The 11,748-nt window shown below is 52.6% G+C and overlaps 1 protein-coding gene across 2 annotated transcripts; it reads left to right on the forward strand.

The window, feature by feature from the left end:
• The first annotated feature begins 1,908 nt into the window (after positions 1–1,908).
• SIX3 (SIX homeobox 3) lies at positions 1,909–7,133 on the forward strand. 2 transcript variants are annotated; one of them, XM_084792791.1, is made up of 3 exons: positions 1,909–3,070; positions 4,942–5,101; positions 6,423–7,133. In XM_084792791.1, the coding sequence occupies exons 1-3, from the start codon at positions 2,241–2,243 to the stop codon at positions 6,537–6,539; spliced, it is 1,107 nt and encodes a 368-aa protein (XP_084648917.1). In that variant the 5' UTR covers positions 1,909–2,240; the 3' UTR covers positions 6,540–7,133. The 2 variants fall into 2 exon arrangements, with proteins under 2 accessions (XP_084648917.1, XP_084648918.1); XM_084792792.1 differs by lacking the exon at positions 6,423–7,133 and adding an exon at positions 5,520–6,415.
• The last annotated feature ends 4,615 nt before the right edge of the window (positions 7,134–11,748 follow it).

Genomic DNA, 11,748 nt, shown 5'->3' on the forward strand with positions numbered 1-11,748 from the left:
ACCTTAACTGTCATCCTCAAAGCGGGTGAGCACTCCTCGGCCCTTTAAAACCTGGCACAGGCCGATCGAGGCCTAAGAAAGACCCGAGCTTGAGATTTAAGGCCTGCTACCATTTTAGCTCCAGCCTCTAGTTAAGTTCACATTTAAATTCTCCCACAATCTCTCTCTCTTTTTTTCCACTTCTTCCTCATTGAGATCTCCAGAGTGGTGTGTACCCGGCGCCGCGCCCCCAGATCTGCATCGGAATGTAGAAAAGATCTTAAAAAAAAAAAGTTTTAAATTCCTCAATGATTTTTCTTCTGGAAAGGCAGCTTAGGATAATTATTTCAGCTTTATTGAGGGCAGATTAGTTGAAGTCTGGGCGCTGCGTTTCAATACGCGTTGTACATGGGCCGACAATGTGGGCATTGTTGGCTACTGTGTGTGAATCCATTCAACATATACACTTTTTAACACCAAACCGAATCCTGTCTAAATATACACAGTGCGTAGGGAAAGATGTCTCTGACCCGGACAAATCTGCGTAAATCACACTTCCATAGTTACAGAAGCCTCACAAAGGAAGGCTGGACTCAAGATGCAGATTACAACTTCTCACAAGCAACATACCTAAGAATAAATAAATGCCCGTGGCTGGCCTGGGGGGGGGGATGTGGTGGCCGCAGGCAGGAAAGGCCCTCTGCATTCTTTGGACAAGGGGGTTTCTGTTTCAGGGTTGAGATGTTACCTAATGTATGGAGAATTTCGGCTTTTGTTATTTATTATAATTTTTTATGTGATGAGCAAACCCTGAACTGTCAGGCCTTGGGTGCTTACTGAGGGTGGCCTCTAAAGTTTCTGTATCTCTCTGGGGATGTTGGGCAGATTCAAAGAGTTGTGCCCATGGATGGAAAAAAAAATAAATAATAAAAATAAAATTGGGCACCCTCCAGAGAGTCCCTAGGCTTCTGGGATCCTGTCATTACTACACAACTGTGGGAAGCAGCTGAAATCTAGGGGTGGGGGGAACAAAGAGTGAGGTTACTTTTGAGGACAGAGAAAGTGTTGTGTTGTTTCCACTGTTTAAAAATCCATGGAGGTGGAAGAATTCCCCAATGCTTGGCTGGGAGCTGAACTGTGCAGTAGTATATATAGAAGGATTTAGGGGATGGAGTCCAATGTCACTGGCCAGAAGCCCTCACAGAGTCAGGATTCCCTGGTCTTGGGTTCAGCCTCCTAGGTACCAGATTCTATCTCCCAAATCTAGGCTCCCCCAGCGACTTGCTAGGGGTGAGTATGCAATTGGTATCGTGATCTCTCTTCGTTCTTCCTGACTGCTATTTCAGTGCTCCCATAGACAAAAAGAGGTGGTTGAGACACCATGTGCAAACTTTGACGGGGCACCTGGTCCCCAACCTCTCCATAGACAGGCTGTCTGATGCTCCTGAGGCTAGGAGCCTCTTCCTGTACCCCCAAAACACTCCTAATTGGTAGCCTCATTCAACTAGTCTGTGCCTATTTTCAAATTTTTGGATCAACTTCCTTAAGCAAGGAGAGAGAGAGAGAGGAGAGGGAGAGAGAGAAGAGAGAGAGAGAGAGAGAGAGAGAGAGAGAGGAGAATATTAAGAGTTACAAAGATTTTTTTTAAAAATTCTGTTTCGCCCTCTTCTCCCTCCTTCTCCTCCTCTCCACCACCCCCCCCCCCCCCCCCCGCTAAGTGGTAAAACCGTCCTTACGTTCTCGGTATTGATTGGCAGGGCTGACAGTGATTGGCAGTGGTTGCCGTGGCAACGACACAACGACACGCCACAGACCAATAGAAAAGCGAAACAAAATGTTTCAATGCTGCACTCACTGTGGATTTAGGGGAGATATTATGAGGCTGTTGTCATTAGGGCGATTGCTGTGGAATCGCTGAATCTTGACTCGGCGGTGGTTGGCTCTCGCTCGCCTCTCGCTCCCTCTCCCTCTCCCTCTCTCAGCCTCGGCTTCTCTCTCTCTCTGCGCGCGCGCACCGGGCCGCTCTCCTTCCTCCCTCTCTATGTGGCTGCGCGGGTGTGTGTGTGTGTGGATGTGTGTGGGGTGTGGGTGTCCCTTACGTCCTTCCTCCTCCCCCTCCTTCTCCTTCTGCTCCCCCCTCCTTTCCATCTCCTCCTCCCCCCTCTCCTCTCCCTCCTCCTGGTCCTCATCGCCCCTCTCCTCCTCTTCCTCCCTTCTCTCTTCCTCTCCCTGAATTTTCTCCTCTCCTCTCAGGTCAGTCCATGGTATTCCGCTCCCCTCTAGACCTCTATTCCTCCCACTTCTTGTTGCCAAACTTCGCCGATTCTCACCACTGCTCCCTACTTCTGGCGAGTAGCGGCGGCGGGAGCGGTGCGGGCGGCGGCGGCGGCGGCGGCGGCGGCGGCAGCAGCACGGGAGGAGGCGGCAGCGGCGGCGGGAACCGTGCGGGAGGCGGCGGTGCTGGCGGAGCAGGCGGCGGCGGCGGCGGCGGCTCCAGGGCCCCCCCGGAAGAGTTGTCCATGTTCCAGCTGCCCACCCTCAACTTCTCGCCGGAGCAGGTGGCCAGCGTCTGCGAGACGCTGGAGGAGACGGGCGACATCGAGCGGCTGGGCCGCTTCCTCTGGTCGCTGCCCGTGGCCCCCGGGGCGTGCGAGGCCATCAACAAACACGAGTCGATCCTGCGCGCGCGCGCTGTGGTTGCCTTCCACACCGGCAACTTCCGCGACCTGTACCACATCTTGGAGAACCACAAGTTCACCAAGGAGTCTCACGGCAAGCTTCAGGCCATGTGGCTCGAAGCGCACTACCAGGAGGCCGAGAAGCTGCGCGGCCGCCCGCTCGGCCCCGTGGACAAGTACCGCGTGCGCAAGAAGTTCCCGCTGCCGCGCACCATCTGGGATGGCGAGCAGAAGACTCATTGCTTCAAGGAGCGGACTCGGAGCCTGCTGCGGGAATGGTACCTGCAGGATCCCTACCCCAACCCCAGCAAGAAACGCGAACTAGCGCAGGCCACCGGCCTCACTCCCACACAAGTAGGCAACTGGTTTAAGAATCGGCGACAGCGCGACCGCGCAGCGGCGGCCAAGAACAGGTCAGTGGCGGGGACCGCGGCCGGGCCACAGCCTCCGGGGCTAGGAAAGGGGAGACGATGGGGCATAGTAGGGGCGCCTGACCCAGCGCTGGAGAAGCCGGCACTCTGGACAGTTAGAGAGAAAGTTTCTGGTTGCCCTGGAACAAGGAAGGACCGGCTGTGGGTTTATAGACAGCTTTGCCCAAGAGAGGCTTTTTTTTTTTTTTAAATCAGGGCCGGAACTGTATGAGTGTGATTCTTGTATCCTCAATATGGTGCCAGTGTCTGGGATCCTCATCTCTCTCACGGGTCTAGTTCAGCCCTGGACCCCAGCTATAAGACTGGGAGGAAGAACACACACACACACACACACACACACACACACACACACACACACACACACACACACACATGCTATCTGATTATTTCCGTGCATCGCAAAAGAGGCTATAGGAGGCTTAAAGGAAGGGAGTCCCTGAGTGTCAAAGAGGGGAAAGTGGACCAACCAGGGTTCTGCCACAAAAGGAAGAAGGCCATCAACCAGCGAGCTTCCTTCCCTGACCCTAAACAGAAGAGGCGGCAGGGGCTGGCAGTGAAGAGGCCTAGTGTGTTGTGTTTAGTGTGTTCAGGGGGTGGTGGTGGTAGTGGTGGTGGTGGTGGTGGTGGTGGTGGTGGTGGTGGTGGAGGTGGTGGCGGCGGCGGCGGCGGCTAAAAGTGTGTTAACTGCCGCGGCTCTTCAGGCATCAAGTCTCCCTATACTCTCATATAAGCAGCGTGCATCCTTTTGGTCCACTTTAGTCCGGAAGCAAAACCGCAGATGCTGTTCTGCTTCAGGCAAGTTGGTTACAAAGTCACGAAGTTGTTTTGGTTCTGGTGGGTCTTTAGGGCTAGGCGAGGAGAGAAAGGAGGGGGGGGGCGAGAGAAAATGAGTCCCGAGGGAACGGAAAGAAGGAGTGGGAGAATTGGGCGAAGGCTCTGATAAAAAAAAAAAAAAGCCTTCTTTGCTCAGTTTGAAAGGCACTAGACCTGTCACACTGCAGGGAGCAGGGGCCCCAGCTGCTGACAGCTGCTGGTGACTGGCGTCTTAGAGTGTATATGGGTTTAGGGGGTCCAGGCCTGAGTCCAGTTCTCCCTCATCTCTCTGCCTGTGGAGGCCACTTTTCGCCAGATGGGGGAAGCGCCCAAGACCAGGGAAGGCTTCCTCGTGGGGAGATACTAGGTGAAGAAGCAATTGCTTCTAGAAAAAAGACAGTCTGTCCTTCCTGCCTACCTTCTCTTTCTTCCCTTTTCTTTCTTCTTCCTCTTCCCTCATCTTTTAACTTGCAGCTTCTCTATTTTTCTCTTCCCTGTATCCTGTATCCTGTGCTCTCTGCATAGGGATCCGAAAGTAAAGCGGCAGATGCTGTAGGGAGGCTCCCCACAGCTCTGGGAGTGTGTTTGGGAAAACCCTGGCAGAAGGCTCTGTGGAATCCCTGGCTCTCCAGGCTGTGGGGCCCTGCTAACTGAGCCTCGGAGGCTGCGGAAACGGGGAAGCTCTTTCCCCACAGTCTGCTAGTCCTGGGATTGGCATCTTTGCTGCCTTTCAGTTCTCTACAGGAGGCTGACCTGGGGTTGCTCCTACCTCTCCTCTGAGGTCGTCCTTATCAGGACCGCTCCCTTGGGCCAAGGAGCCTGGAGCTCCGACTTCAGTTAGGAAGTCTCTGTGGGACTCAGGGGGCAGCTGGGTGCCGGGAAGGGCGCAGTCCGGGGCTGTGGCTAGGGGCGTGCGACGCGGGAGGCCGCGGAGGTAGGGGAGTGCGGGCCCAGCCGGGCTAGGCTCCCGACTGTGCGAGTGAGGGGAGCTGGGTGGCTGGCTACTAAGTCAAGGCGGCACGGTTCTCTCTTTCTCCTAGGCTTCAGCACCAGGCCATCGGACCGAGCGGCATGCGCTCGCTGGCCGAGCCCGGCTGTCCCACGCACGGCTCGGCAGAGTCGCCATCCACGGCGGCCAGCCCGACCACCAGTGTGTCCAGCCTGACGGAGCGCGCGGACACCGGCACTTCGATCCTCTCGGTAACCTCCAGCGACTCGGAATGTGATGTATGATAGCCAAGGCCGCCCTCCTCCTCCTCCTCCTCCTCCTCCTCCTCCTCCTCCTCCTCCTCCTCCTCCTCCCCCTCCTCCACCTTCCCCTCCTCCTCTTAGCCCCGCTCCTTTCCCTTCTCTTCTCCATCCCTAAAACAAACCGAAATCAGGATACGCAGAAACACACACACAAACACACACACGTCCATACACACTCCCACCCCAGCCAAATATATATATATATATTAAAAAAAAGAAAGAAAAATAAATTAACCTCAAACCATCAACAACCCCACCACCACCTACCACTACGGCCACCCCAAGGGACCGCGACGCCAACAGACAGTCTCAACGCTGATGTTGCGGGCAGAAAACATAAAAGAGGTGACAATTGTATACTTTCTAGGACAAGCACGGCTTCTCCTTTTGGTTCCCACGGACCCGGCACCCCACCTGCATGACGATTTATTTGTATCTGGGAAAATATTCTCTCTAGTTTAAAATGATTTAAAGAGTCGACTATACAAAAAAAAAAAATCACCACCGCGACAAGAGACAAAAGCAAACAGACAAAAAGGAAAAAAAAATCTGACCTCTCCATTCTGAATTTGTTGTTGTTTTAAAAAGGAAAGAAAGAAAACTCCTCGAGAGAAATAACAAATGTTTCTTCCTTCTGTTGCTCTCTTTTCTCCTTTGGCTCTTTCTCTCTCTGTTTTTAAGTCCAAGTATTGGTCAAACAGGATGCAATCCTCTGTTTTTTGTTCAGCAGACAATCATTTAATTCGTAAGCACCTTCCTCTCTCCACTCTGTCACTGCCTGTGTGGGTACTGGTTATAAATGTGGAAAAAGAATAGTTATGACTGTAACAGATTTTTATTTTTATTTCAAAATTTTATATGAATTATGTATATCTTAATGATCGGTCATTTTCCCAGTTTGTAATATATGTGTAGAAATTGCTTGTACATGATACCTGCTTTTTCTCCTCTCACTCCTCTCTCCTTTCTCCTTCCCTGCTCAGTCAACCTCTTTCCTTTTCGGGAGTTCCCGGCCTCGACTTGGCAGTCGAGGCTCGGAGAGGTGGCCAGGGTTAGGGCCAGAGAGGGACCCAGTCGCTAGCGGAAAGCAGAGAGCGAGACCGTAGTATTCTTATGCAAAAGCTATTCAAGTTTTTTTCCCCCCAGCCGCTTCGGAGGCCTCCTTCACTCCCGTAGGGCGCTTTTACTGTTATCTTAACTGCTTGTTTATCTATATGTAAAAAACTTTCTAAAGCAAATACAGTATTCTCCATTTTCTTATCACTCCCAGAGACTGATATTTGTGTCCGCCCTGGCGTGGAGCTCCCGGGTCCAACAGCCCAGCCTCGCGCTCGCTTTCTCTAGCTCCGCGGCTTACCAGAGCCGGGAGAAAGGATGTCACAGCTGAGTCCGAGACTTTTCTGGAAGTTGAGTCGAAAACTGGAAACAAACTCTTGATTGGAATGGGAGCCCAAGCAAGACACTGAGAGAAAGGCGGAGAGGGCACGAGGGCCGGGAGTTACGACTAGTTTCTTGCACAAGACCCCAGGCCTGGAACCCTTCCCGAAGGGCCTAACCCTGAGATTGCTGAGTCCTGCCGCCCCTGTGGGTTTTGGTAGTCGTTTTTTTTTCTTTTTCCTTTCTTTTCTTTTTTAAAAAAGGGCAACACCTTAGGCCCCCAACCCATGCAACCATCCTGAGCACGCTGAAATTTTGTCTGTGTTGCCTCTCTCTACCTCCTTTTGAGGAGGTGTAAGATAGTTACTATGGCCCAGATGAAGACGATGGGGCGCCGGGGGGGGGGGGGGCAGTTTTCTGTCTCAGGATGGCCTCTCCTTACCACCTTCATTGCCGTTCTTGTCCGACGGGGTCATTTGCCTTAAGAATTTGGATCTATCTTTTGGGAATTTTTTTCCCTGTCTTTTGGAATCACCCTGGAGTCCCTTAAGTTTCTAAGGGATTTTGGTTGGTTTGCACGGTTAAAAGGAATACCAGAAATAAAACAAAAACACTACCCCCTTGCTAACTTTGTTCCTCGGCTGGCCACAAGCTTCCCTGGCCTGCTGTGGCCGTGCAATTCCCAAGGATAGCTCGCTGGCGGGAAGCGGTTTTGCTGCTCTAGGGTAGGGCAGCCTGAGCTTGAGGAGGGGGGTCTAAAAGGTAATTTCAGAAAACTTTGCTTCGCTTTAAAGTCCAGTGTTCAAGCTAGAAAGATTAGAAAGAAACAAGCCTGAAATTTCGCGCCCACTTCCAAACTAATTTTGACTTCCGATTTCCTTTTGTCTTTATTCCCCGCAGCACCGGCTTGTGGCTGAGCGGGGGTGGGGGGGGGGAGGGGGTTACATGGGCTGGTCTGGGCAGAGAGTCTGACTGGCCTGGAGGTGCCCTAGGTGCACAAGAGCGCATGCGCGCTTCCATGAGGAGTGGGGGGGGGGAGGGTTCCTTAGGGGGTCTCTTAGAATCAGGGCATCTAGCCGACCTCCCCAGCTGGCCTGGCTCACAGTGTCAGAATCTCTACCGGTAGAAACAATCCCGTGCAGCCACATTTCTGACACCCCCAAGAGTTTGAAAAGAGGAGATCTAAAGCCCACCAGGCTTGGACCTCCATTCTGTCACCTTCTCCTCACATACTTAACCCAGAACTTGGGCCTTTCAACCCCAAAGAAATGGCTGCTTCGGTACAGACAGTGTGGATGGACCCAGAGCAGCCAACAAACCAGAACCCGCTAGGGTGTGGGGGTGAGGGTGTGGGGGTGAGGGCGTGGAAGGGAGGGGCTATCGGGGCAGCAGTGACTTCTGGATCAGACTAGACCAGTGACATCAGGAACAGGGTTTTGTGTGTGTGTGTGTGTGAGGACAAAGGGAAAAACTTGAGTTACACTTCTTTCTCTCATCATATCCAATAGAAAAAGCAAGTTTGGGCCTCCCCATTATTACCTCTTCTTGCACTGAAGGAAACAGCCACTGGACTCCACCAGCAGCCTCTGCTTTGGAGGGCCTGTGCCCTGTTGGGTGTCACCAGCCTGTGGTCCCTGTCAATCACTCCTATATTTCTACATAGGTCGGCCACAAATACCAGTGCTGTGTTCTTTGCGTTTTTCTGACTTTCCCTACAGGTCTCCTACGTGCTTGTTTTGAGTAGCATGTGTGTGTTTGATCTAAAAGCATGCGTACTTCATTGGTATGTGCCTAGCGTGGGCTTTCTTGTATGCTGCAGAGCTTAAGTACCACACGAGTGGGTTGCAAATTTCTAGACTTGTAGAAAGTGTTACGCTGGCACCAATGCACCTACAGGATGCTGTGTGCTGGTGCTTTCTGTCCAGAGGATGTGTCCTGTGCATTTCCGTTCTCTTGTGGACATGTATGCACAGGCATTCTAATCAGTCCGCAAACAGGACCGGCACAGTCCTCATGCCTAAGACTCTTCTTTCCTCTCTAAGAAATGATATGTGTATGTTCATGTTCCTGTGTGCGTTCCATGAGTGTTTGTGCACATATAAACATACGAAACAAACATTCATTGGCTAGAGTGGCTTAGCCGGGCTATTTGGTTTTCTCCACTCACTTTTTCCCTTGATGCACTGGGGTTATTTCAGAGGATTTGGCTCTCTCCCTCTTAAACAGACAATAGAGAGAATGGGAGGCCTTTTCTGGCCACATCTCTCTTTTACCTGTCGATTTTCTTTCTAGTTCCCCCCCCTCCCCCTCTAAACTATGGCCAAAGCTGTCAAGGTCGCATGGGACCTCCTGGGGCAGGGACGATGGGAGAGCTGTGCTGGCTGCTCTGCTCTGTTTGTACAAAAGCCACCTCACCCCCAAGCTCCTGGAAGCTAAGCACCTGGGCCAGGGGAGTTTGGGCTCTGTGGGTCTGTGAGCCACGGGGCCCCTCCATCTGGACCATGCAGCAGCTAATGGGCTGGCTCCTCTTGGCACCTCTCGAGATCCCTTCTCTGTGTACAGCGCAATTTCTCCCGTCCCCCTTTTCTAGTGCAGTTGGCTAGGAGCTTCCAGAGCGCTTGGCCTTTAAATAGGCACTTGCTCTAGGGTGCACAGCTTGAGGGGTAAAACTCAGTTTTCTTCCTATCTGCATTCCCCAAAGAGAAACAATGGCTATCTGGGATTTGCTTCGGAAACCCAACCAGCAAATTTGATTGTGGAGCTGTGAATATCTGTACCAAAGACCCCACCCCTGAAGTTCCCCTGCCAGAGGAAAGGCAGGCCGACATACTCCTCCTGGTTTGCTCACCTCTGGACCCACTTCCCTCCTCAGCCACATCCCAGGGCTCCCACTCAGCCCTTCTCCTTGCCCTCTGAATCCTGCCAAATTGGCTGCCCTCCCCCCCCCCCCCCCCCCCCGTGCCAGGTGCCAGTGAAGTTGATAATTCCTGGTGAGATGCACAACGGATTTAAAAGAAATGGCCCGGAAGCTGCCACTGCATGGTGCCAGGCAGAGATGGTGGTCAATAGTGGAGCTGGAGGCACGTGAGCCTGCTGGTAGGGGTTGGGACTGGGTTTGGTGGGCCTAGTCGGGCAACTTTGGCCCTGGAGCTGGTTCCAGTGCAGCAGCACTGGGGAGGCCAGTACAGGGCCTAGGCAGGCCAAGTAGGAGGGATTACGGAGGCAGAGTAGTGGCTCCAGCCTCCAGCAGCCCATTACCAGTTTGTCAAGGACACCTGTGTACTTCTTCAAAACTGGAGTGAAGCAGCCTGGCCCATTGGAAGCCAGTGCTTTGCGAGGATCACTGAACCTGCAGCCTCATATCAGGCCTGTGGAGCACTGGGTTCTGTCTGGTTCCCCCAGGGCAGGAGCGGCTCAGACTCTTCTTCCTTTCCTTGTCTGCCTTTGCTTGCTGCCCTGACCTTCCTGTACTGCCTAGGCCATTGTGTGCCTGTCACCTGGAGTACTGGCTGCCACCTCTGAGGCTTTTCAAACTCCTGCCTGAGAGCACTGAGGCTGAGTCACCCTGTCTCCCAGGAGCATTGAGCCACAGATCCTCAAGCGTGGCGGCCCCCCTCACCTCCCACTGCCGGGTCTCTTTCCGGGATCCAGCTGAGCTGAACTGAGCCTTCCTGGTCCCAGCCAGGCTGGATAGCTGTCTGGCCTGAGGGGTGGGGGCTGTGAGAGAGTCTGGGAGGAGGGTAGCAGTCCTAGCCCCCGCTCCAATTTCTCCGGTCAGCTGAGCACAACTTTCCATTCGAGTGTATTCATGCAGTGGCTGATTGAGCTCTGCAGTGTCAGGCAGGACTCGGTGGGGGGGGGGGGGGGAGGCACAGCCAGGCTGACAGAAGCTACAACACATACACACACACACACACACACACACACACCCCTATATAAACATACCCCAGCTGCATGTTGTATGCACACCTTGCTCCCAGCCATTTCTGCATGAATACAGCTTACACCACACACACACACACACACACACACACACACACACACACACACACACCCCTGCCACTAGAACAAGAACAATTCCCCAACAGCCATAGATCTTCCCCCACACAACACGTGGCCAGTCTTTGTGGTTTGCCCCTTATAGAGTCCACACCAGGACACAAACACAAATCCCCTGCATGTACTCTCTCCAGGGTACACATACTGCAGACCTGCATGGATGCACACACAAACCTGCCCAGTCTTAAAATCTTCCTTCCACAGTGCTACCCAAACTCATGACACCATAGAATTTCACACTTGTGTAAAACATCACTAGCTCTCACAGACTGGCGGCACACAGTCTGTTCTATGTAAAGGGCTGGGACTCACCAAAACTCCATCCAAGAGAGACGCTGAAGCCGACTGACCCGTTCGTTTGAAGAACGCAGCCACAGCATATTCAAGAAGTCAGAGGCTAGCCAAGGAACCTTCAGACACCTGCCGCCATAGGAGCCGAGCCAAAGGCGGTAGCTACACCCCGCAGTCACTGGCCCTCCACCACACAGCCTGGCTGGGCACCTCGGAGACCACTTCTGTCAACCTCATCCACTTCCAGAGGGGCTCCCTGCAAACCACAGCAGGCGGTTGGGTTGGAGATTTAGAAAAGACAAGCCCTGTACTATAAACACCATCAGCTGAACCCGTTTCCTGTTGAGAGCAGAGCAGACACCTCTATTTTGAAACCCCCTTCCTCCCAAGGGCCCAGGTATGCTACTCTGCGGAGGGAGAAAGACAGCAGAACGGACAGACATCATAGAGCAAGAAGGGACAGCAAAACGGAGGATGTCACCGTGAGAAGAAGGGTGAAAGAGAGCTGGAGAGATGGCTCAGTGGTTAAGAGCACTCATTAGCTGCTCTTCCTGAGGACCCTGGTTCAATTCCCAGGACCCACCCAGCAGCTCACAACTGTCTGTAACTCCAGTTCCAGGAGATCTGACACCCTCACACAAATAAATATGCAAGCAAACACCAATACATACAAAGTAAATTAAAAAATTTAAAAAGAGAACTGAAAGAAGAAAGAGAGAAAAGAGGTGAATTGAAACATGTCTGTAATCCTGGCAGAGGCAAGAGGATTATTATAAGGTCAAGGTTAGCCTAACTATAGAATGGCACTGTGTCATTCTATAGAAGAAGGAAGGAAGGAAGGAAGGAAGAGAAAAGAAAAAAGTGAGGAG

This window comes from Acomys minous, assembly GCF_964271855.1.
Source record: "Acomys minous genome assembly, chromosome: 8".
NCBI classification, from domain to species: Eukaryota; Metazoa; Chordata; class Mammalia; order Rodentia; family Muridae; genus Acomys; species Acomys minous.